General features: G+C 31.1%; 1 protein-coding gene across 1 annotated transcript in view; it reads right to left on the reverse strand.

The window, feature by feature from the left end:
* The window catches only part of LOC119603407 (zinc finger protein sens), a 41,416-nt gene extending 22,368 nt beyond the window's left edge, over nt 1–19,048 (reverse strand). Inside the window, exon 1 of the mRNA XM_037955429.1 lies at nt 17,632–19,048. Within this exon, the coding sequence (XP_037811357.1) occupies nt 17,632–18,070 (439 nt within the window). The 5' untranslated portion in view covers nt 18,071–19,048. The remainder of the gene's footprint in view (nt 1–17,631) is intronic.
* Between the last annotated feature and the right edge of the window lie 5,650 nt (nt 19,049–24,698).

A 24,698-nucleotide genomic window follows, 5' to 3' on the forward strand; every position in this document is an offset into this window, starting at 1 on the left:
CTAGAACAGAACTAGAACAGAACTAGAACAGAACTAGAACAGAACTAGAACAGACTAGAACAGAACTAGAACAGAAACAGAACTAGAACTAGAACTAGAACTGACTAGAACTGAACTAGAACTGAACTAGAACTGAACTAGAACTGAACTAGAACTGAACTAGAACGGAACTAGAACGGAACTAGAACTGAACTAGAACTGAACTAGAACTAAACTAGAACTGAACTAGAACTGAACTAGAACTGAACAAGAACTGAACTAGAACTGAACTACAACAGAATTAGAACAGAACTAGAACAGAACTAGAACAGAACTAGAACAGAACTAGAACAGAACTAGAACAGAACTAGAACAGAACTAGAACAGAACTAGAACAGAACTAGAACAGAACTAGAACAGAACTAGAACAGAACTAGAACAGAACTAGAACAGAACTAGAACAGAACTAGAACAGAGCTAGAACAGAACTAGAACAGAACTAGAACAGAACTAGAACAGAACTAGAACAGAACTAGAACAGAACTAGAACAGAACTAGAACAGAACAGAACTGGAACTGAACTAGAACTGAACTAGAACTGAACTAGAACTGAACTAGAACTGAACTAGAACTGAACTAGAACTGAACTAGAACTGAACTAGAACTGAACTAGAACTAAACTAGAACTGAACTAGAACTGAACTAGAAGTGAACTAGAACTGAACTAGAACTGAACTAGAACTAGAACTGAACTAGAACTGAACTAGAATTGAAGTTTTAAAATCCTATTACATCTACCGCTCTGCCAGTGACCACCCTGACGTATGAACGTGTTTTATACAAAAAACGTGCGGCTGAATTATTGCTTAAAATAGGAAAAATAAAAACTGAAATACTCATATAACGGTAAAACATATATTGTACAATTAGACGTAATTTATCAGAGAGAAAAAAAGTTAAAATAGAAAAAAAAACTGAGTCTAAAGTTTTGATAGCCTTCTGATTTATGATTAAGCGATAAGGTTTTGTTGTTGAATTGCCTCTACTCATAGAAACCCACAACTATTGAATTGTATGACTAGAATAGATAAATATTTGCCATTTTTGTTTACATTCAATTTAATTTATTGATTTTTTGTCTTGAATGCAACAACATTCTACAACAAATATTTGTTTGATGAAAGAAATTATGACAAAGTAAAGCCGCTTTCTCCATATCTAAAGTCATTCTAAATCCCCGCTATAAATATTTAATAAGAAATTAAATTAAATACTTCTTTGCAAATAATATAATTTTATCATTTAGATCTTAATAACACTTAACTCCTTGAGACCATTTGTATATTTTCTGTTATTTTTTCAACCGTTAACCCTAATCTATGTTTCGTTTTGACTTTAGGATTTGTCATATCAGTTATTATAAAGTTTATGGTTTTTTAATCATAAATTAACTTTTATTAGTTACTAATCTTATTAGTTTAAAATTATTTAATCTTAAATCTGTTTTTTCAAGTTTATTAAATCTAAATCTTTATCATTTCATAATATATGTAGTTTTTATAATTTTTCTACTATAATCACAGACACCTAAAGTACTTTTTAGGAGCGAAAATATATAAATCGTAGTGTTAATCTATTGCAAATAGCTGAAAGTTATCGCTTTTTATTAATGTAGAACTTTTTTGATTACACTTAAAGAAAAAAAATTTAAAAATACACCGAAATCAGTTGTTGCTATGGAATGAAATGATTCCAAAGTCTTCGAAAAACAATATCGAGCTATGATGTCATAAATTTTAGACACACTGAAAGTCAGTTAGAAGGACTTCTTTAGTTTATTAACACATTTCTGCTAATAATATTCATAATATTTTGTTTTTATTTTTTTTTTTCAGTGTATTGTGTTCTTGAATAACTGGTGCAAAGCGGTTAGTTCCGGTAATATTTAATAAAATTTCCGTTTGCCAAATCGGAACATCATTAAAGAAATATAACATCAAGTATAACAAATAGTTCAGTTCTGATTCTAGTTCAGATCTAGATCAGATTCAGTTCTAGTTCAGTTCTAGTTCAGTTCTAGTTCAGTTCTAGTTCAGTTCTAGTTCAGTTCTAGTTCAGTCTAGTTCAGTTCTAGTTCAGTTCTAGTTCAGTTCTAGTTCAGTTCTAGTTCAGTTCTAGTTCAGTTCTAGTTCAGTTCTAGTTCAGTTCTAGTTCAGTTCTAGTTCAGTTCTAGTTCAGTTCTAGTTCAGTTCTAGTTCAGTTCTAGTTCAGTTCTAGTTCAGTTCTAGTTCAGTTCTAGTTCAGTTCTAGTTCAGTTCTAGTTCAGTTCTAGTTCAGTTCTAGTTCAGTTCTAGTTCAGTTCTAGTTCAGTTCTAGTTCAGTTCTAGTTCAGTTCTAGTTCAGTTCTAGTTCAGTTCTAGTTCAGTTCTAGTTCAGTTCTAGTTCTAGTTCAGTTCTAGTTCAGTTCTAGTTCTAGTTCTAGTTCAGTTCTAGTTCAGTTCTAGTTCAGTTCTAGTTCAGTTCTAGTTCAGTTCTAGTTCAGTTCTAGTTCAGTTCTAGTTCTAGTTCAGTTCTAGTTCAGTTCTAGTTTAGTTCTAGTTCAATTCTGATTCAGTTCTATTTCTGTACCAGTTGAATTCTAGTTCAGTTCTATTTCACTTCCAGTTCATTTCCTGTTTAGTTCTAATTAAATTCTTGTTCAGTTCAATTAATTTATTAAATATTTAATCTCGCACATACAACTATTAATTATATTACGTTCTTAAATCAGTTTCTTTTAAAATCACAATCTAACCTGCTTAATGGTCTCGTGATTTACTTTCTCAAATACCATTTGGCCCCATATTATTGATCTTATCTTAATTCCAGGGATTTATTTTATAAAATCAGAAATAACTCGTGTCCTACAACGACTGTAAATTAAATCAAATTGTGAAATTTCATTACTAAAATCTGTAAAACCCCAATTATATTTAGAGGTTCAGATTAAATAACTCTATACCACGTATTACCTGTCAAGCAGAATGTTTTCGCTATTAAATCACTTTTCATGTCGTACCATACCATACCCACTTGCTTACTTGTCGTATGATTTACTAGTACTATTAACAATTGGCTATTTACTGGACTTATCTTAAGTTTTGGGGGCTTAAATTAATCGTGTTATTTTCCTTCTAAAATATATTTCTCTACTTGTGGCCTTTATAAAGACTATAAATTAAATTAAATCAATGTTTTGCCAAAAAAAATATATATATATATTTTATTTTTAGTAATAAGTTAATAATAATTATACGAAATCGTTGGCAGTATAGAAATCGTACGGTTTTATTATCGATTTGATTTTGGATCGTGTAAATATACTTAGTTGTTTTAAATCACACCAATCGATTATTATTTTTTTGTTTAATTAATACCAATACAATGTAAATTGCAGTCAAATCAATATATATTGGTATTTTATAAAAAAATGTATTTATAAAAATTTATGCCAGTTTTAATATTGATTGTCAGTATGTATTTGGAATGGGTATATAAAGCAGATCATACCGTTTGTAACAAGTAATAAAATATGTTTCAATTGAAAGAAAACTTTAATGAGTCTATTTTAGAATCTAATTATCAACGTCTAAGGACTAACTTTAGTTGATTTATAGTCATAGTTTGTTATTGAAAACCGTTATAGGGTAACTTTGTTACCAACTTAGTCGCTCAAATTTGTTGGTTTGTTTTAATACGATTTAATAATGACGATGATTAGTCCACGATATCATAAATTTTATTTACAAACAATATTTTTCTTTCTTTTTCACATTTCAATCAAACTAAACTAAAGCAAAGTTTTGTATAGAAATCAATTTTTATTTTTAAAAATTTATTACCACGAAAATAACGTATAATCAGCAATCAAATTGTATATTCCTATAAACAATTTCAATCATTTTATTTACTTTTCGTTTATGAGGCCAATATGAAGAAGGTGTACTGAATACACTCGTACCACAAACACAAGATTTATTTATAAACACTTTCAACAAAATCAATAATAAAATTTATTTATTTATTTCAAATTTATTTTCGATAAAATCATAAATGAAATGTTTGAGATTGAAAACAGCGTATCCCTATAGTCGTACCATAAATGGGGGAATAAATTTAGAAATTAAAGAAAAAAATTCTGAAAATTTTAATCACACATTTTTTTGAAAACTTACGAGTTTTGCTCTCTTCTCCATATTAATTCATTAAACAAATAATAAATCTGACATTTAATGTCTTTAATTCTCATTTATCTACTCTTAAGACTATTAGAACTTAGACGCCAGTCTGCCAAAGATTTTTTGTCTCCAAATCAAATTAAATTAGATAAAATTGCCACAATAATACAAATTAATTAAAATCAAACTATGAGACAGACAGATAGAAAGAAAGCTGAAAGTAATAAACAATAGCAAGATTTTTACTACTTAAATGTTAAACTTATTTAGTGAACTGATGAAATCTCTTAAATGTATACATTAAAAAATAAACTAAATAATTACGCACATACATAAATGACAAATCACGCTGTTAATTATTTATCATCCATCATAACAAAAAAAATGAAAAAATACAACGAAAATATGATAAAAATTCATTTATTAAATAATAATGAAGAGAGAAAGCCATAAATTTAGTAATAATAAGTAACCCAGCGAGCAGAATTGTTTGCATTTTTTTTTTCATTTTATTTATTCTTTATTGAATCTTTCTTATGTAGAAATTTACAATAAGTATTAAAATCTTAACCTAAATTATAACTAACGTTGTTATTGCCAATGCAATTTCAACCAAAGTTCTCGATAATTTGATTATCTGGCAAAATCCAATGTTTCCGTTCCTCTCAGTCGTCTATGACCCTCAAATGACGGCAACTCCCTGGCAAGGGGATTTGGGTGATCCATTAGTTTCGACAAGTAGGTTAAACAAGAGAATTTGATCTCCTAGCGTATTATGGGGACATTGAGATCCCTATGAATATTACTATTGCAAAATTGAAATTTTTAATTTCAATGAAAATCAATAATAGTCCAATACTTGTTTAGTTTTAGTTCAGTTCTAGCTCAGTTCCAGTTCAGTTCGAGTTCAGTTCTAGTTCAGTTCGAGTTCAGTTCTAGTTCAGTTCTAGTTCAGTTCTAGTTCAGTTCTAGTTCAGTTCTAGTTCAGTTATTGTTTATTTCTAGTTTAGTTCTAGTTCAGTTTTAGTTCTAGTTTATTTCTAGTTTAGTTCAAGTTCAGTTCTAGTTCAGTTCTAGTTCAGTTTTAGTTCAGTTCTAGTTCAGTTCTAGTTCAGTTCTAGTTCAGTTCTAGTTCAGTTCTAGTTCAGATCTAGTTCAGTTCTAGTTCAGTTCTAGTTCAGTTCTAGTTCAGTTCTAGTTCAGCTCTAGTTCAGCTCTAGTTCAGTTCTAGTTCAGTTCTAGTTCAGTTCTAGTTCAGTTCTAGTTCAGTTCTAGTTCAGTTCTAGTTTCAGTTCTAGTTCAGTTCTAGTTCAGTTCTAGTTCAGTTCTAGTTCAGTTCTAGTTCAGTTCTAGTTCAGTTCTAGTTCAGTTCTAGTTCAGTTCTAGTTCAGTTCTAGTTCAGTTCTAGTTCAGTTCTAGTTCAGTTCTAGTTCAGTTCTAGTTCAGTTCTAGTTCAGTTCTAGTTCAGTTCTAGTTCAGTTCTAGTTCAGTTCTAGTTCAGTTTCTAGTTCAGTTCTAGTTCAGTTCTAGTTCAGTTCTAGTTCAGTTCTAGTTCAGTTCTAGTTCAGTTTCTAGTTCAGTTCTAGTTCAGTTGTAGTTCAGTTCTAGTTCAGTTGTAGTTCAGTTCTAGTTCAGTTGTAGTTCAGTTCTAGTTCAGTTCTAGTTCAGTTCTAGTTCAGTTCTAGTTCAGTTCTAGTTTCAGTTCTAGTTCAGTTCTAGTTCAGTTCTAGTTCAGTTCTAGTTCAGTTCTAGTTCAGTTCTAGTTCAGTTCTAGTTCAGTTCTAGTTCAGTTCTAGTTCAGTTCTAGTTCAGTTCTAGTTCAGTTCTAGTTCAGTTCTAGTTCAGTTCTAGTCAGTTCTAGTTCAGTTCTAGTTCAGTTCTAGTTCAGTTCTAGTTCAGTTCTAGATCAGTTCTCGTTCAGTTCTAGTTCAGTTCTAGTTCAGTTCTAGTCTAGTTCAGTTCTAGTTCAGTTCTAGTTCTAGTTCAGTTCTAGTTCAGTTCTAGTTCAGTTCTAGTTCAGTTCTAGTTCAGTTCTAGTTCAGTTCTAGTTCAGTTCTAGTTCAGTTCTAGTTCAGTTCTAGTTCAGTTCTAGTTCAGTTCTAGTTCAGTTCTAGTTCAGTTCTAGTTCAGTTCTAGTTCAGTTCTAGTTCAGTTCTAGTTCAGTTTTAGTTCAGTTCTAGTTCAGTTCTAGTTCAGTTCTAGTTCAGTTCTAGTTCAGTTGTAGTTCAGTTCTATTTCAGTTCTAGTTCAGTTCTAGTTCAGTTCTAGTTCAGTTCTAGTTCAGTTCTAGTTCAGTTCTAGTTCAGTTCTAGTTCTGTTCTAGTTCAGTTCTAGTTCAGTTCCAGTTCAGTTCTAGTTCTTATAGAAATTTGTCTCCGTGGGACAAAATTTGTATTATTTCTACAATAAAATTTGACCACTTAATAGCCGATATAAAAAATTACAAAAACAACAATAGTCAAGTTGTTGACCAAAGAAAGGACAATAAACTTTTGCTAAAGAAAACAACCATATCATTTTCAATATTTACTTTCTTATAATCCAGCCAAATGTTTTGCCAACATTTATGGGATTTTCATAAGGATAACAATTGTTAAGCACTTCTACTTATACATGAAAAACACACAAAAACAAACAAAGAAAGAGAGCGAGAAGGCGAGCAAGAGAAAAATAGAGCCGGAAATATTCTTGTAATTATTTTACCTTTTTAATGCGGCATATATTATTTTTATTTTTCTAAATTGAAAATAATCCATACTAAGAGGGTGGTAAGTACACTACAATAATGTAGAAAACAAGTGGCAAGTTAAACGTTGGTCCCCAAAAAAAAAAAAAAACATAAATAAATATTGCTCCCGGGCGAATTTAAGCAGATGATTGTTGTCGCTTACAAAACTACAACTCTTAGGCTTTTTAAATAAAAAAATAATAATAAACATTGCAGGAGTTTAAGGATTTTTGTTTTACAGCCTCACAAACTAAACTCTCCCCCTTTTATTCGTTACAAAACAAATTTATGACTCTGTCTGAGAATATAAGGTTATACCAGGATATGCTACGGTAGCTATGTGGCATATTTTAGGGCGTTTTGTTGATGTTGTTATTATTATTGTTGTTTTGTTCAGTTCTGTTGTTGTGTTATTTTTTTGCAGATGTGTTATGCGTGTGTTTTGTTTATTTTAACAGCTCAGCTCTTGTATAATTCTATTCGACAAGGTTGTCTAGCCCATCATGTTTTCCCTCTCCCTCTCTCTCTCCCTTTTGCCCTTTTTATTAGTTTTAGATTCATGACAAATCCTTTGGTTCATTATTATCATTATCATCAGTTAAATTAAGGCGTATAAAAATTACGACAACTGCCTTTTTCCACGTAGGAAAAGGGAGATGCTATCAGAAATAACATACGTTCAGTTCAAAACATACAAGTGCATGCATTTTTACACTTGTCCTGTAGTCGAGTGTATTGTCCTTTTTGTCGGGCACACAACCAACTGGTTGCTATTTGTTTTGCGTTTAGCTTTGGATGTTATTGTTGGAAAGAGGGTGCTATTGAGGGCATAATTTTCGAAGATTATATGATTCTCGTTGATTTTGTAACAAACCAAATGTAATAATATCATTGATGTTGGTGGTGGTGGTTTACAATTGATTTCACTTATTTTTAGTTGATTTTGAAATAAAATTGCTATCAAAAAAGGGTTAAATTAACAAATGATGTAATAACAATTATTGTATTAGATATTTGCAAAAAGTGAATTTAATGACAAGTTTTAAGATTAATAATGTTATTTAATATCTAAAATGAACAAGAACTGAACTAATACTGAACTAGAACTGAATTAAAACTAAACTAGAACTGAACTAGAACTGAACTAGAACTGAACCAGAACTAGAACTGAACTAGAACTGAACTAGAACTGAACTAGAACTGAACTAGAACTAGAACTGAACTAGAACTGAACTAGAACTGAACTAGAACTGAACTAGAACTGAACTAGAACTGAACTACAACTAAACTACAACTGAACTAGAACTGAACTAGAACTGAACTAGAACTGAACGAGAACTGAACGAGAACTGAACTAGAACTGAACTAGAACTGAACTAGAACTGAACTAGAACTGAACTAGAACTGAACTAGAACTGAACTAGAACTGAACTAGAACTGAACTAGAACTGAACTAGAACTGAACTAGAACTGAACTAGAACTAAACAAGAACTGAACAAGAACTGAACAAGAACTGAACTAGAACTGAACTAGAACTGAACTAGAACTGAACTAGAACTGAACTAGAACTGAACTAGAACTGAACTAGAACTGAACTAGAACTGAACTAGAACTGAACTAGAACTGAACTAGAACTGAACTAGAACTGAACTAGAACTGAACTAGAACTGAACTAGAACTGAACTAGAACTGAACTAGAACTGAACTGAACTAGAACTGAACTAGAACTGAACTAGAACTGAACTACTAGAACTGAACTAGAACTAAACTAAAACTAAACTAAAACTAAACTAAAACTAAACTAGAACTAAACTAGAACTAAACTAGAACTAAACTAGAACTGAACTAGAACTGAAATAGAACGGAACTAGAACTGAACTAGAGCTGAACTAGAGCTGAACTAGAGCTGAACTAGAACTGGACTAGAACTGAACTTGAACTGAACTTGAACTGAACTAGAACTGAACTAGAACTGAACTAGAACTGAACTAGAACTGAACTAGAACTGAACTAGAACTGAACTAGAACTGAACTAGAACTGAACTAGAACTGAACTAGAACTGAACTAGAACTGAACTAGAACTGAACTAGAACTGAACTAGAACTGAACTAGAACTGAACTAGAACTGAACTAGAACTGAACTAGAACTGAACTAGAACTGAACTAGAACTGAACTAGAACTGAACTAGAACTGAACTAGAACTGAACAAGAACTGAACTAGAACTGAACTAGAACTGAACTAGAACTGAACCAGAACTGAACCAGAACTAACCTAGAACTAACCTAGAACTGAACTAGAACCAGAACTGAACCAGAACAGAACTATAATTAGAACTGAACTTGAAATGAGCTAGAAATGAAATTGATAAAAACTGATGAACAAATGAACTAGAATTGAGTCGAATCTGTACCCAAAGGGAAGTAGTAATAAATAGTTTGCAAAGTTTTGTATGCTAGTCTTGTGCAATATATCCATCTATTAACAGATTCTTCTGTATCCAAATTAAATTAAGTAGTACATAACACACCCCTTACAATTAATTACAATACCCAACTATAATTTTCAATTATTAACCTTTAAACGTATTAAAAACTTTTACTTCCTATTATGGCAAAAAAATAATAATTATATGTTGAGAGTAGTAGCTAGAAATCTAATGATTTATTTTGTGTAAATTATCACCCAAATTAGAAAGAACAAGGCCAGGGGTGGAAACAAAGTTTATGCAATGAGACAGATTATAAATACACCCCAAGAGATTTGGAATAAAAGACGTGCCTCATTTATTCATTCATTCAGTCATACTAGCAATAGAGCGGTATAAACCGCCCTAATAATTATATGGTAAAACTGTTAAGAATTGATGAAAATTATGTATAGAGGAGGTTCATGATGGGTTGGTTCTACTTGAAAATTACAGCAATATTTAGCGTATCTATACGCATAATTTGATGACAATCTGTTCGATTTTTATCATTATTTGCAATGTGTGTGTCTGATAGAAATAATTGAGGAGGAAGTAGAAATAGCAAACAAAAGGACAAGAGGGTGTCTATTATCTGTTATAAATGTGATTTGAATAGTATTTTATGCATAATAATTTAATTTGAGTCTAGTGAATGGGACAAAAAGATTAGAATTGGTTGGAATAAATTATTTTGGTTCAAGTGTTTTTTTTTGTAAGGAAATCAATACAATTGATTTGTCATAATTTGGAATAAAAGTGTAAAAATTGCAATATATTATAGAAACCAGGACGAATTGATGTTGACAACTAAAGAAATAGTTTGAAAATAAATAAAACAAACATTTTAATAGAACTAAACTAGAACTGAACTAGAAGTGAACTAGAACTGAACTAGAACTGAACTAGAACTGAACTAGAACTGAACTAGAACTGAACTAGAACTGAACCTCAACTGAACTAGAACTGAACTAGAACTGAACTAGAATTGAACTAGAACTGAACTAGAACTGAACTAGAATTGAACTAGAACTGAACTAGAACTGAACTAGAACTGAACTAGAGCTGAACTAGAACTGAACTAGAACTGAACTAGAACTGAACTAGAACTGAACTAGAACTGAACTAGAACTGAACTAGAACTGAACTAGAACTGAACTAGAACTGAACTAGAACTGAACTAGAACTGAACTAGAACTGAACTAGAACTGAACTAGAACTGAACTAGAACTGAACTAGAACTGAACTAGAACTGAACTAGAACTGAACTAGAACTGAACTAGAAACTGAACTAGAACTAGAACTGACTAGAACTGAACTAGAACTGAACTAGAACTGAACTAGAACTGAACTAGAACTGAACTAGAACTGAACTAGAACTGAACTAGAACTGAACTAGAAACTAGAACTAACTGAACTAGAACGAACAAGAACTGAACTAGAACTGAACTAGAAATGAACTAGAACTGAATCCCAACTTAAGTCATGTAGATGAAATATTTTTCTGCTTATCTTCAACCTAAATTTATGATTCCTTAACAACATTTCTTTAAAAGCAATTAATTTTTTATAAATAAAATCAAAATTTTTCAATAGTTTTCCCCCAATTTCTTAAAATATCAATTTTACTTCTTTTTTTGCTTGACAGTTGTGTCAATATTTTAAATTTTGTGTGTGTTTTTTTTAAATTCACACCTTTTTTATCGCCTAAGAAAACGCACAACATTTTTCTTTACCTATTTTAGGATTTTGTCATAACTGAGTAGTCTTAAGTGCGAAATTGTTTAAATGTGGTAAATAATTTAACATTCTTCAGTTTTTGTAGATGATTGATTTATTACTTTATTATTTAAAAATTTGTTTTCTAACCCTTTTTTCGTAATCTAAGTTACAAACAAATAGAAAAAAAAGTAAAAGGTTTATGACTTTTAACCACTTAATTATTTATGAGGGAAATTAATTGTTTGATGGGTTGTAAATTCAAAAAAAAAGTGAAAAATGGAAATATAAGAAATTATAGTAAATTAAAAGAAAAAAATATTTGATTTGAAAAGGTAATGTTAAAAGAATTTGAGAAAATATGTATGTCTCTTCATTGCCCAAACTAAATTTATATTTAAATCTAATTAAATTTAAAGCTTGAAATTGTTTGTCCAGATTTCTCATATTCTTTATGAAAATCATCATCAACAATATTTTTAATTAAAGCAAAAAAAAAAAAAAAATCTGTGTCTGTGTCGCCCATCAACACCTGATGATTAATTTCATATATTTTGTTCATGCAAAAAGAAAAAAAAAAAAAACAATGTCAGTTAATTAAAAAAAAAACACATACGAAATATTAAATTTTTTAAATGTTGCTAAAATATACTCCCTGTTGTTCCCTGTCTAAAAAATAGGAAAAAAGTTGTATAAGCATGAACTTTTGGAGAGATAATGAAAAAATCCGTAGTGAAAGGAAAATGTAGAGAAAAAAATTTCTGAAAAATAAATTTAAATAATGCCTCTGATTTTTTTTCTCCCAAAAAGTTCACAGAACACAAACAGTGGCTGACAAAATTAGTACAACATTTTCAAATCCCTTTTTTTAAAACAGAACCAAACTAGAACTAAACAAGAACTGAACTAGAACTGAACTTGAACTGAACTAGAACTGAAACTAGAACTGAACTAGAACTGAACTAGAACTGAACTAGAACTGAACTAGAAATGAACTACTGAACTAGAACTGAACTAGAACTGAACTAGAACTGAACTAGAACTGAACTAGAACTGAACTAGAACTGAACTAGAACTGAACTAGAACTGAACTAGAACTGAACTAGAACTGAACTAGAACTGAACTAGAACTGAACTAGAACTGAACTAGAACTAGAACTAGAACTAGAACTGAACTAGAACTGACTAGAACTGAACTAGAACTGAACTAGAACTGAACTAGAACTGAACTAGAACTGAACTAGAACTGAACTAGAACTGAACTAGAACTGAACTAGAACTGAACTAGAACTGAACTAGAACTGAACTAGAACTGAACTAGAACTGAACTAGAACTGAACTAGAACTGAACTAGAACTGAACTAGAACTGAACTAGAACTAGAACTAGAACTGAACTAGAACTGAACTAGAACTGAACTAGAACTGAACTAGAACTGAACTAGAACTGAACTAGAACTGAACTAGAACTGAACTAGAACTGAACTAGAACTGAACTAGAACTGAACTAGAACTGAACTAGAACTGAACTAGAACTGAACTAGAACTGAACTAGAACTGAACTAGAACTGAACTAGAACTGAACTAGAACTGAACTAGAACTGAACTAGAACTGAACTAGAACTGAACTAGAACTGAACTAGAACTGAACTAGAACTGAACTAGAACTGAACTAGAACTGAACTAGAACTGAACTAGAACTGAACTAGAACTGAACTAGAACTGAACTAGAACTGAACTAGAACTGAACTAGAACTGAACTAGAACTGAACTAGAACTGAACTAGAACTGAACTATAACTGAACTAGAACTGAACTAGATTGAACTAGAACTGAACTAGAACTGAACTAGGACTGAACTAGAACTGAACTAGAACTGAACTAGAACTGAACTAGAACTGAACTAGAACTGAACTAGAACTGAACTAAACTAGAACTGAACTAAACTAGAACAGAACTAGAACTGAACTAGAACTGAACTAGAACTGAACTAGAACTGAACTAGAACTGAACTTGAACTGAACTTGAACTGAACTAGAACTGAACTAGAACTGAACTAGAACTGAACTAGAACTGAACTAGAACTGAACTAGAACTGAACTAGAACTGAACTAGAACCTAATTAAAGTTCTCTTTTTTTGTAGAAAATCTCCTTTTAAGAGAATTTTACGTGAATTTTATAATTTTTGAAGAAAATTAAAAAAAGTCCTTTCTAAATTTTTAGTGTTTTTTTTTTTCAGACCTTAGTGTAGTTTTACACATGCACATGTATCTGTACGAATACATGTATGCATAATGCTGCAAAAAAAAATCCCTCCAATAACAAAAAAAAAATTTATTCATTATTCTGTTTGTGTGAAATGAACACAAATCTCCCATGTGGACATAAAAAAGGACATACGAATGGATTTTGTCGGGATTGTAAAAATCCATGGTTTATATGGAAAATATGTAGATATTATAAATACACACTCATAGTACATACATACTTGTGTATAAATAAACTTACGAATATCAGTACATGTTGAAATAAAAGCGGAAAAAAGATTTACATATGAGAGTAATGTTGAAAAAAGTATGTACAGGGTATTGTTGTTTAAAGGTCCGTGTACAGAATATGTTTTAAAAGATTCAATATAGAATTGATAATATATGAAACCAAGAAGTGATTGGGGTAAATGTAAGACAAATTTTCGAAAATTTTCTATAAAAGGAGGAATTTTTTGAAGATTCTCTATAAAAAAGGAAGAAATTTTCTAATATTTTCTTTTTAAAAATTGTGCCTTCAAAAAGTAAAAGTTCCAAGATGAGAAAAAATGCCGCTAGTATTGCCTATATCTCGCTTATAGTTCTCTCTATCCAAAAGGCTTAGAGTATAAAATCTATAATCTATGTATAGAGTAGTATGTATGTAGCCAGACAATCATGTTTAACGGACATAAAAATGTAAATATATCACTGTTATACATATACTAAAAACAGCTACAAAAATTCGCACAATATTCAATTTCATATGTTTTTTTTTTTTTTTTGGCCATTTCTTTTATACTTTTATCTTCTTTTTTTCGGTTTTTGCTCTTTGTTTTTTCCTACAGATACACAAATAGTGAAAATGATTTCTGTTGTAGTTCAACAAATGGTGTTGAAATATTTGTGACGTTTACTTTTGTTCATGGATTTCAGCATTTTTTTGTTTGTTTTCAAAAACCATAGCATAGTGTAGGGGGGGGGGAAGAGGTTGAAGGTTTTTCCATAAAGCTTTTCACTAAAATGTTAACATGGATTTATTTTCCGACACTTTGTATTTGTTGCTGTTGTTATTTTATTTTCCATGCTGTTTTTCATTTTGTACAATTGAAAATCCAACAAAAGTTTTATATATATTTTGATGATATCTGATACTGACATACGAGTATGTATGGCAAAAACAACACAAAAAAATCTCTTTGGCGTTTTTGGCTTAAAACCTGAAATGTGATTACTTTTGTAATAATTTTTGGTTCATTGTTTTTTTTTTTTTTTTTCTTCACTGAATGTTTCAGTATGATTTTTGCTACAGTAAAGGGGGTGGGGAAGGGAGGTAGTTGAAAATATTTGGTTGTAATGAAAGTTGAATATTTTCTTTATTATACAATACAATTTTGATTTGAAGTGACAAGTGTGTATGTATGTATGTTTGTTTTGTTACTTTTTGTAGAGTTTTTATAGCAGAAATTTTTGTTTCCTTTTTTATTGAAAATTAAAGCAAACTGAAATGTAATTTTGTAAAAATAAAAACTAATAGTCATTTTAATAGATATACTGGGAAATTTTGACAAAATATGGAGAAAAGAAGAGTTTTCTCTTCTTATTACATACTACCAAACGACCACCTTTCACCAGTATTTTCCCTACTAAATGGTTTTGTAAAGGATGTGAAATTGTAACACAAAATAGTTAATTTTTAATAGATTTTTTATAGTTTAATTTGAAACATTATCTTAGATTAGAATCCCATAAGTCTAGCTTATTTGCTACCCTTGCAAATTTACCATGTTCTGTTCTTGTAATTAATTAATAACTTTTTTACTTTATTCTATACTTTAAACTACTTTTCTATACTTTAAACGTTGCACATTTACTATTCCTGTTTGCAATGGTTTTGAGTGTTGCAAGATACTCTTGCAAATATTCTATAAAAAGTGATATCTGCTGTTGTGCTTAATTACAAATCTTGTGTTTATTTTCATTTAAGTTTTAGACGTTTTTTTTTGTATAATTGAATTGTTGCACCTTTAACCACACTTGCAGATGTACTATGAAGAGCACTTTATGTTTTTGTGACTTTTTTGACTTCATATTTATCGTTCGTTCAGCCAAATAGATTTAAAAACTGTTTTTCTTTAGTTTAAACATTGTATATTTAAATGAAGAGTTTGCAAGGGTTTTTAAAGCAGTAACATACTCTTGCAAATATACTATGAAACTATTTTAATCATCAGAACATGATCTTAATATAATTCATTACAATAACTTCAATATTGTTCATTTGCCAGACTGATTTTTGGTGTTGCAAATTTGCTATAGTGTAGTAAATAACTGTTTTATATACTTCAGCCTTGTTCTTAGGAATTTTTATCAACTTTGTTATATTTAAAAGGTTTGCTAGGTTGGTTTACTATAATTAACATATTTGCAAGACTGATTTTTAGTGTTGCAAGTTAGCTCTAGTGTAGTAAATAACTGTTTTATATACTTCAGCCTTGTAGTTTGAAATGATTGCCAAATTTGCAACACTACACTGCAAGATTTACCAGGGTGATTTATTGTAATTAGAGTTTAATTGATAGAAAATCCTAAAATAATACGTTTTTGTTAGATTTGCTTTACTTACAAGCTTTGCAAGTTTAAATTTAAAAATGATTTTTGGTTTTAAGTTTTACTGCAATGTTGTATAAAAGTGCGAATAAAGATGTATTTAAAACAATTTTTAGTCTTGCAAACTTATCAAAATGTAAAAACTAGTAGTATTACACATTTTGCTGTTGAGGTTTTGTAAATGTTTAACATTTTAAACGATTTGCAAGAGTGAACTGTAAATTTTATAGATTTGCTACATTTGCAAGGGTAGTAAACTTAACATAATGGTTTTTCTGAAATTTATAGTTAAGGTTCTGAAATTTTGAGAGATTTGCTAGGTATGCAAGAGTAGTAAACTGGAAATAATGATTTTTCTAAAGTTTTATATTTATGATTTTGCAAAGTTGCGAAATTTTAATAGATTTTCTATGTTTGCAAGGATAGTAAACTGAAAATAATAATTTTACTATAGCTTTCTCGTCGTGAACTCACAACATTTGTAAATATTAATACATTTACTATGTTTGCAAAAGTAGTAAAATGAAATCAATGATTTTTTCAAAAGTTTTCTTGTTATCGTTTTGCCAACTTTCGTGTTTTAGATATACAACGTTTGCACGGGTAATTAACAGCAAATAATGATTTTTTCTATAGTTATCTTACTATGATTTCTAAAATTATAGAAATTTTAATAGAATTGCCACGTTTGCAAGTGCAGTTAACGGCTGAAGATGATTTTTCTATAGTTTTATTGTTAAGATTTTGCCAATTTTCGAAATTTTAAGATATTTGATATGTTTACAAGGGTAGTAAACAGAAAGAAATGATTTTTCTAAAGTTTTATTGTCATGGTTTTGTAAAGCTTGGAAATTTCAATAGACTTGCTATGTTTGCAATAGTAGTTTATTACCAAATTGATTTATTTTGTTCATTTTAAAGACTAAAGTCAGTAAATTGGTCGATGGTACTAAAAGCTCTCAGATTTCAAACACTTTTTGAGAGATTTTAATAAAAAGTTTAGGAAGTATTATACCGTAGGTGTTACTTAATGTTATTAAACTTTCTTTTACTTTAAATACTGAGTATTTTTTAAAAAAAATTCACAGTTTAAGAAATTGTTTTAAGAGTTTAAAGTTGAATATAAAGCTTTTTTATTTAAACAAGCTTTAAACATACAAATTATTTTATAGATTTATGTTAACTTTGTTAATTTCTGAGATTTTTTAAACAAAAATTTAGCACAAAGCTTTCCAATTAAACAAGCTTTTAACATTTTAAAAATTTTCAAGCTTTAAAGAACATATTACAATTAATAACCAAAAAAGAGCTTTAAAAAGTTCAGCACAAAACTTTTAAGTTAAACAATATTTTAACATTTTGATTAATTAATTTTCACTTTCGAATTTAAAAAAAAAAAAATCCGGAACATTGTTTAAATTAAGATTTTTAGATTCCAAAAGCTTTCCGAATAAACATTTTTACAACAAATCAAGTTTAAACCTTTAACCGGCGGCTATAAAGAACAAAAACTGTTTCCCTTTTATTAAGTTATTTCACAAAATTTAAACTTTTTTTAAATAAAATCCAATTGAAAATTTTTTAGAAATCAGTTTTCAAATTTGTATTTTCTGTTTTCAAAATCCAATTAGAAATTTTTTTTCAATTTTTTTCACACCACACTTACCGTCGGTAGTTTTCTTTTTCGGTAAAACGGCTTTAAATGCCGATACAGGTTGATAATCCTGCTGCTGCTGTTGTTGTTGCTGCTGCTGATGATGACTATCCGTGGCCGTTGTTTGGGCTTGATGTTGTTGACCACGATGCTGCAACAATTGTGTGGGTGAGGGTATAGTAGCGGCCATTGTAGTTAAAACACTAATATCGCGTAATTGTATGGCAGGTTGAGCGGAACTAACATAGGGTCCCGGAAAATCGGAAGCAACGGCGGGTTTAAAATTACCCAAACTATAGTCAAGAGGTAAATGTGTTGTGGTAGTATTACAAGTGGTTATACTATTAGAAGCGCTGTTAGCAGATGTAGAGGAATTAAGAGTTTGTGCTGCTGCTGCTGCTGGTGTAGTAGACGTAGTAGAGGTGGTTGTTATACAAGGTTTAATATCCATGTTGGGGGCAATTTTTTTGTTTTATTTTATATTTATTTTTTATAAATAACACTTTTGATAAAGAGATTTAATTTAACTTTTTTTTATAAATTCTTTTTAAAACATTTTATTTTTAAAAAATATTTTTAGGTTTTTTAAGAATTTTTTTATGTAGAAAATTTTAGCACTTTTTTAACACACGCGTCGCTATTTGTTTTATATTTTAGTTAAAATCTTTTTTTTTTTTTTTTGGGAATATTTTAAGAGCTTTTTTGTTATTTGGTTATTGTTGGTTTGGCATCTTGTTGCGGACTAACTGTAAAATTAATCACTGCTCTAGTGGCCACCATCTGCAACACTCTGCCACAAACAAAATGAATCTGATTTTCGACTGAGTCTTGAAACACTTGACTACCAGACTCGATTTGCTGTTTTTTTTCTGGTTGTTGTTGTATATTTTCCAGATTGTGTTAACGGTCACAATCTTTATTATTGAGTAGCAGCAGCTCTACCACCACCAGTGATAGTTTACCCCCAGTCAGTTGTTGATAATATTTTTTTGCTAAGGAGGATGTTAATGAGTGAGAGTTGTTGAAGAGAGTGTTTAGAAGAAGAGGGTGGTGTATTTGTTTGAGTGTGTGTGTGTGTGTACGTTGAGTACCCACCCAATGCGAATCCGTAAATTCCAATTGTTGCGATTTCTCATTTAGAGATTGGAAACAAGAAATCAAGTTAATTTTTTTTATAAAGTTTAAAAGGTTAACATTTAACAAACTCTTTATTTCGTAAAAAACTCTTTATTTTTATATAGAAAAGAGTGCGAGTGAGAGTAAATTTTTGAATAAAACCAAAGCGCACGAGTAACGGATTTCTGTACATTTCAAAAAAATCTTAAATCTAGACAAAATTTTGATCTCAGTTTTTTATTAGTTGAGGTTTATATTGTTTTCGTTTTTGCTCATTTGCCGTTTAACAAAACGTACGTTTAACCGTACACGTCTTAAATTAGACTGTGAAAGCACTAAAACACACTCGCACACTCATTCATTCATTCAATCATTCGAGTGTTTCATTCCATATAGAATTTCAGTTTCAAAATCTTAGATAATTGTGGTGCGATAACAACCACCAAATAACGGATTTATAACCAAACGAACATACACTCTAACAATAATAACAACAACAATACTCATACTGCCCAAAAGCACCCACTACTAAATATACATATACGGGTTATATTTAACCTTAGAAAGAGAGAGAGAGAGAGAGAGAAAGAGATAGACTTATCATTCCTATAGTAAACATAAAAATCAAAGAGTATGGTTAACTGTGATACCGTTACTCTTATAAGTACTATATATATATAGGAATAAAAACACAACAACAACAACAACAATAGTAATAATAACAAGAGATTGTTGCTATTTTACTTTCCATAAAACAATTGGAAAAGTCAATATGGTGGTTTTCCAATTTGAATCTGATTCTGCTACTTGCCAAAACCACCACCACTAACACCTTAACAATCCTTTTGTAGTAGCCAGAACTCTCTGCTCTTCAATGAAGTGCTTTACTGAGACTAAAAACTGAGATTATTTCACTTTCCACATATAACTTTCCAATTGGAATAATAACGGAACAAAATGGCAATGAAACCTTATAAACTATAGCAACCATCACCACCACCATCATCGTTATGTTTATCAAACACTCTCACTATATTTATCTCTTTCGTACTCAAGAGAGCCACTATGGCTTATGCTTTCTAACAAATGCCTGTTGCTTTTAAAGCTCCGCCCCTTTGCCATTTATAATAACAAATTCCATTAGATTACAGTAAATTATCTTAACAGTGCCACTAACCACTAGGTTTTTTTTATAAAAATCCCAGAATAAAAAGATATTTTAAATAAAATTTTTTTTTTAATATTCATTAGTTTAACTTAAAGACCTTTTAACTTTGCTTAAGCCTCTGCCTTACTCTTCTTACCCAAACGTTCCCCACTAATCAGTTATTATCTTTCTAACTGCTTCCATATCACACATTACTTTTATTGTGGTAATTTCCCTCTATATACATATTTTTTTATAAAAAAAAAATCATAATAATGTTTTTTCCAATCATTATTGCTTTGTAATCCATTATTTTGCATTTTGATTGACTTGATTATTTATGGTAGTTTCCTTTATTTTGATAAGATTATACAGAGTTATATTTGTTGAACTCTTAAGCTTTACCCAATAATAATTTGTATGGAGGGCATCATAAAACCAAAAACAGCGGCATTTCTTTGTGATTTTTTTTTTGTTCAGGGTCTTATTATTTAGGGGACTTATAATAAATGTATAAAAACGTTTTATAGTAATTTATGATCACGATTTTAAAGATATTTATACTAATAAAACGTGCGCATTAAATGGTAGTTAGTACAACCAAAGTGCATTTAAATATTTGGGTAAGTAATCTGAAGGAAGAAGTTAATCTTCAATTTAATTTATTGGAAAGCCACGATAAGTACAGAGTATCATAGATATTTATATCTTTAGAAATAGACAAACTGTGATCAAATTTCTATATTAAAATTAGTCCATGAATGCTGGGAATCCTTAAATAGGATGACGAGAGATTTAGCAATCGTAATAGTGTGGGTGTGGATTCAATGGTCAATTGTGCACCTGATGAACTAGCGAAAACAATGTCCGATATGGACATAGATCACTTCTGTGGAATTTCGATTAAAGTGGTTGATAGGAGGATGTATATTACATCAAATCCGAAGATATACGCCTAGGCCACTATCGGCCCTGTTGTGTGCTCCTTATCATGAAAAAAAACCAAAGGGAACTGAATGAATTGTTTTTCAGTGTTCATAAACTCAGTTTCCTGAACGTAATTCCTAAGAATCTTCCAATCAGTGTTAGTCAGAAATGTTACTCCCGGAATAACATCACTTCCAAGATACTTGGATCTAACTTCGACGAATGCCTGGCAGTGGCAAAGAAAGTGCTCCAGAGTTTCACTGTCCTCTCCACATGCTCTGCATTCGTCTGAGTCCGCACGTCCAATTTCACATAGATGCGCTCGTAATCCTGTGTGTCCACTCATTTTGAGGAGATTTTTCGTCTTGCTCTCATCAGGGTCACCTCATAGTGGTTCTACACACTGTTTCATTATTCCAAGAGGCTTTATGGGATTCTTTCACCCATCTGGGAAAGTATTCAGTTAAAGCTTTTTTATAATCCAATACGGTCTTAGATTTAGTGCTATCGCCTGATATCGTCCTAATTGCCTTCTGGCTATCGGTAAATATATTAAGCGCTGTGGGCGCCATATTTATTCTAATCCAATTTACGCATTCCGTTATTGCTCGTACTTCTGCCTGTTATGATTTGGTAAACGGTGGTATATTTATTTCTGTTTCTGGGTCTTCAATATAGAACCCCAGCCCCACTCTGTCCCCTAATTTAGAGCCATCCGTGTAACAACGGATTCCTACTGGTATTTGCTCTAATGTTCCGCTTGACCAAGACATTCATCTGGGATCAGCGTTTCAAAGTTTCCGACAAATTCTGTGTCTGGTATACGATCAGCACGTCCGATGTTTGTATATAATCTTCCAATGTGTCCAGTATACATTGATGACGTGTCCTATAACCGCTTTTGGCCAGTTCGCCTTAAGTAAAGAGCTGTTCGGCTGTACGTGCCGCCTCATATCTTAAATATGTTTCAAAGGGTGGAATATCTAGCAACGTTTCCAGAGCCTTAGTTGAAGTAGTACACATGGCACCACTTATACCAAAGCAGCATGTACGCTGAACTCCCTGTAGTAGTTCGATATTGCACTTTTTGTCTAAAGCAGTCCACCAGATTATTGAAGCATAAGCTAGAATTTGTCTAATTACACTTTTATAAAGCCAATTTGTCATAGTAGGACTAAGACCCCATTTCATACCTATAGTTCTCCTACATATCGCCCAGCACCGATGTGCCTTCTTGATCCTTCTTGATCCTAATTTCCGGTCGAGGATTACACCTAAGTACTTAACTTTGTCTGTCACTGGTATCTTCTTGCCCAGGAAGCAATGTTCAGTATACGTAGAAATTTTTGTCTTTCTTGTGAAAAGACAGATTTCCGTTTTTGCCTGGTTAACATTGATGCCCCTCGGTTGAGCCCAGCTCAAGGCCGTATTCAGAGCCTTCTCAGCTCTTCTACACAAGTAATTTGGATCCTTTCCCTTTAAAAGTATTACGACATCGTCTGCATAGCAGACAGGTCTAAGTCCTTTCTCGGTTAGGGTCCTTAGGAGGCTATTAATCGTGGTAACCCAGAGTAAAGGTGACAAAATGCCACCCTGTGGTATACCGCGAAATAAATTTTTTTTTTTTGGGGGGGGAGGGGGTTGTATCCTTGCGGGGAAAATTTCTGGACCTATAAATGAACAATAAGAGCCACTATCTGCCAAACAGATAATGTCTTCCTAAATCATTCAATGTCGCCACTTCAGTTCATTACAAATTGAAACATACGACAATAAGGACTTGACTAACTTTTGGTATTATAAATATTCTTAAACTCGTTATCCTTCTACTCGAGGACTTAATGGGTCAAATGAAGACAGCATAGTTCCGCCCGAAAGATTGAGTTTCACCATTTACTAATTGGGATCAAAATTGATTAGCAGTAACTTTTCAATAGACCAAGTCTGAAAGGATTTTTAAACCAAAGTTAGTGCGAACCTTGTCTAGAGAATCCTAGGTTGTGACCTGATCAACCTCTTCGCATTATGAGCTTTAAACCCCATGTACTTCCAAATAGTCTTTAATAGGTATATAATGCTCCAATGGACTTGTTGATAGTGTTGGATATATGTACATGTGTACATATGCATGTGAATTCCAGAAATATAGAATCTAGCTGAAATGAATGTCCAACATACCTGAATTTCAAAAGCCACCAACTAATCAATGGTAGTTTATACTGCAAAAAGAGATGAGTAACAAAGTGAGAATTTAGTCCTCATAAACATTTATCGATTTCGAAATATGTATGTCCGTTTGTCTGTCGAAAAGCCTATAAAGCACGAGGGATATGCAAAGTTATATTATAATATACTTTTTATTTCTTAATATATTTAAAAGTTTTGATCAAAAACTTGTAATTTTTTTAATTCCTCAAAACAAAACAAAGAAACAGCTTCATTTGCATTTCCATAAATTACATTGATTTCAACAGCGACTTTCCTTTCCTTTATACAACACATGATAAAAAATTTTAAAGAAAAGGGGAGACACCCCAAGTCTGCCCTAAAGTGGCAATCTTTGACCCACTAAAATAGATTTGCAACTAAGCGACTACAATAATTATAAAACAAAAAGCAACAAACTATTAACAAAGAATATAAATATAATAAAAGGGTTGAGAAATGTACTAATAAGTAAATATTCAACAACATACACTTGTTTGGAAAAACTCACACAATAATAAACGAAAAGATCTTGTTTTGTATTCCAACTTTGACAACTTAATAGTTTTAAACCATCTTCTAATATTTCGAAAATGTCATAGGAATTGATGTAAATATGTGTCACAGATTTAATACTCACACTCATTTAAATTGTGGCGACACATTGCTTATAGCAGTCACCCTAATACTAGTAATGAGTTGGGTTCGAAAAAAAAACTTCCCTTTTTGTTTTTGGTTTGATGTTTGTTTTTGAAAAATAATAAAATGAGTCGTCGAGCATTAAATCTAGCGCGTAATTATTTAAATCGCTGTCATATGTGTCTTAAGATCAATGATTTGAAAGAATTGATTAATGAAGAGTAAAAAGATACTACAGACTCAACGGTAGTCAGCAATACATTATTGGCTATAGACTAGATTACGAACTAGACAATAGTGGGCACCAGTCCAGGCAAAAGTCCAGATGATATACAATATACTAGATAATAGTACTGACTAAAGACTAGACTATAGACAAGACTAGCGATTAACCTATAGACTAAACTATACACAAGGCTACATACTAGACTATAGACTAGAATATAGATACGACTATAGGCTAGACTATAGACTATACTATATACTAGACTATAGACTAGACTATAGACTATACTATAGACTAGACTATAGACTAGACCAGACTATAGACCAGACTATAGACTAGACTATAGACTAGACTATAGACTAGACTATAGGACTAGACTATAGACTAGACTATAGACTAGACTATAGACTAGACTATGGACTAGACTATAGACTAGACTATAGACTAGACTATAGACTAGACTATAGACTAGACTATAGACTAGACTAGACTATAGACTAGACTATAGACTAGACTATAGACTAGACTATAGACTAGACTATAGACTAGACTATAGACTAGACTATAGACTAGACTATAGACTAGACTATAGACTAGACTATAGACTTGACTATAGACTAGATTATAGACTAGATTATAGACTAGATTATAGACTAGACTATAGACTAGACTATAGACTAGCTATAGACTAGATTATAGACTAGACTATAGACTAGACTATAGACTAGACTATAGACTAGACTAAGACTAGACTATAGACTAGACTATAGACTAGACTATAGACTAGACTATAGACTAGACTATAGACTAGACTATAGA

This window comes from Lucilia sericata, unplaced genomic scaffold (genome assembly GCF_015586225.1).
Source record: "Lucilia sericata isolate MDLA Ls3-8-SP2 unplaced genomic scaffold, ASM1558622v1 Contig000302F_arrow, whole genome shotgun sequence".
NCBI classification, from domain to species: domain Eukaryota; kingdom Metazoa; phylum Arthropoda; class Insecta; order Diptera; family Calliphoridae; genus Lucilia; species Lucilia sericata.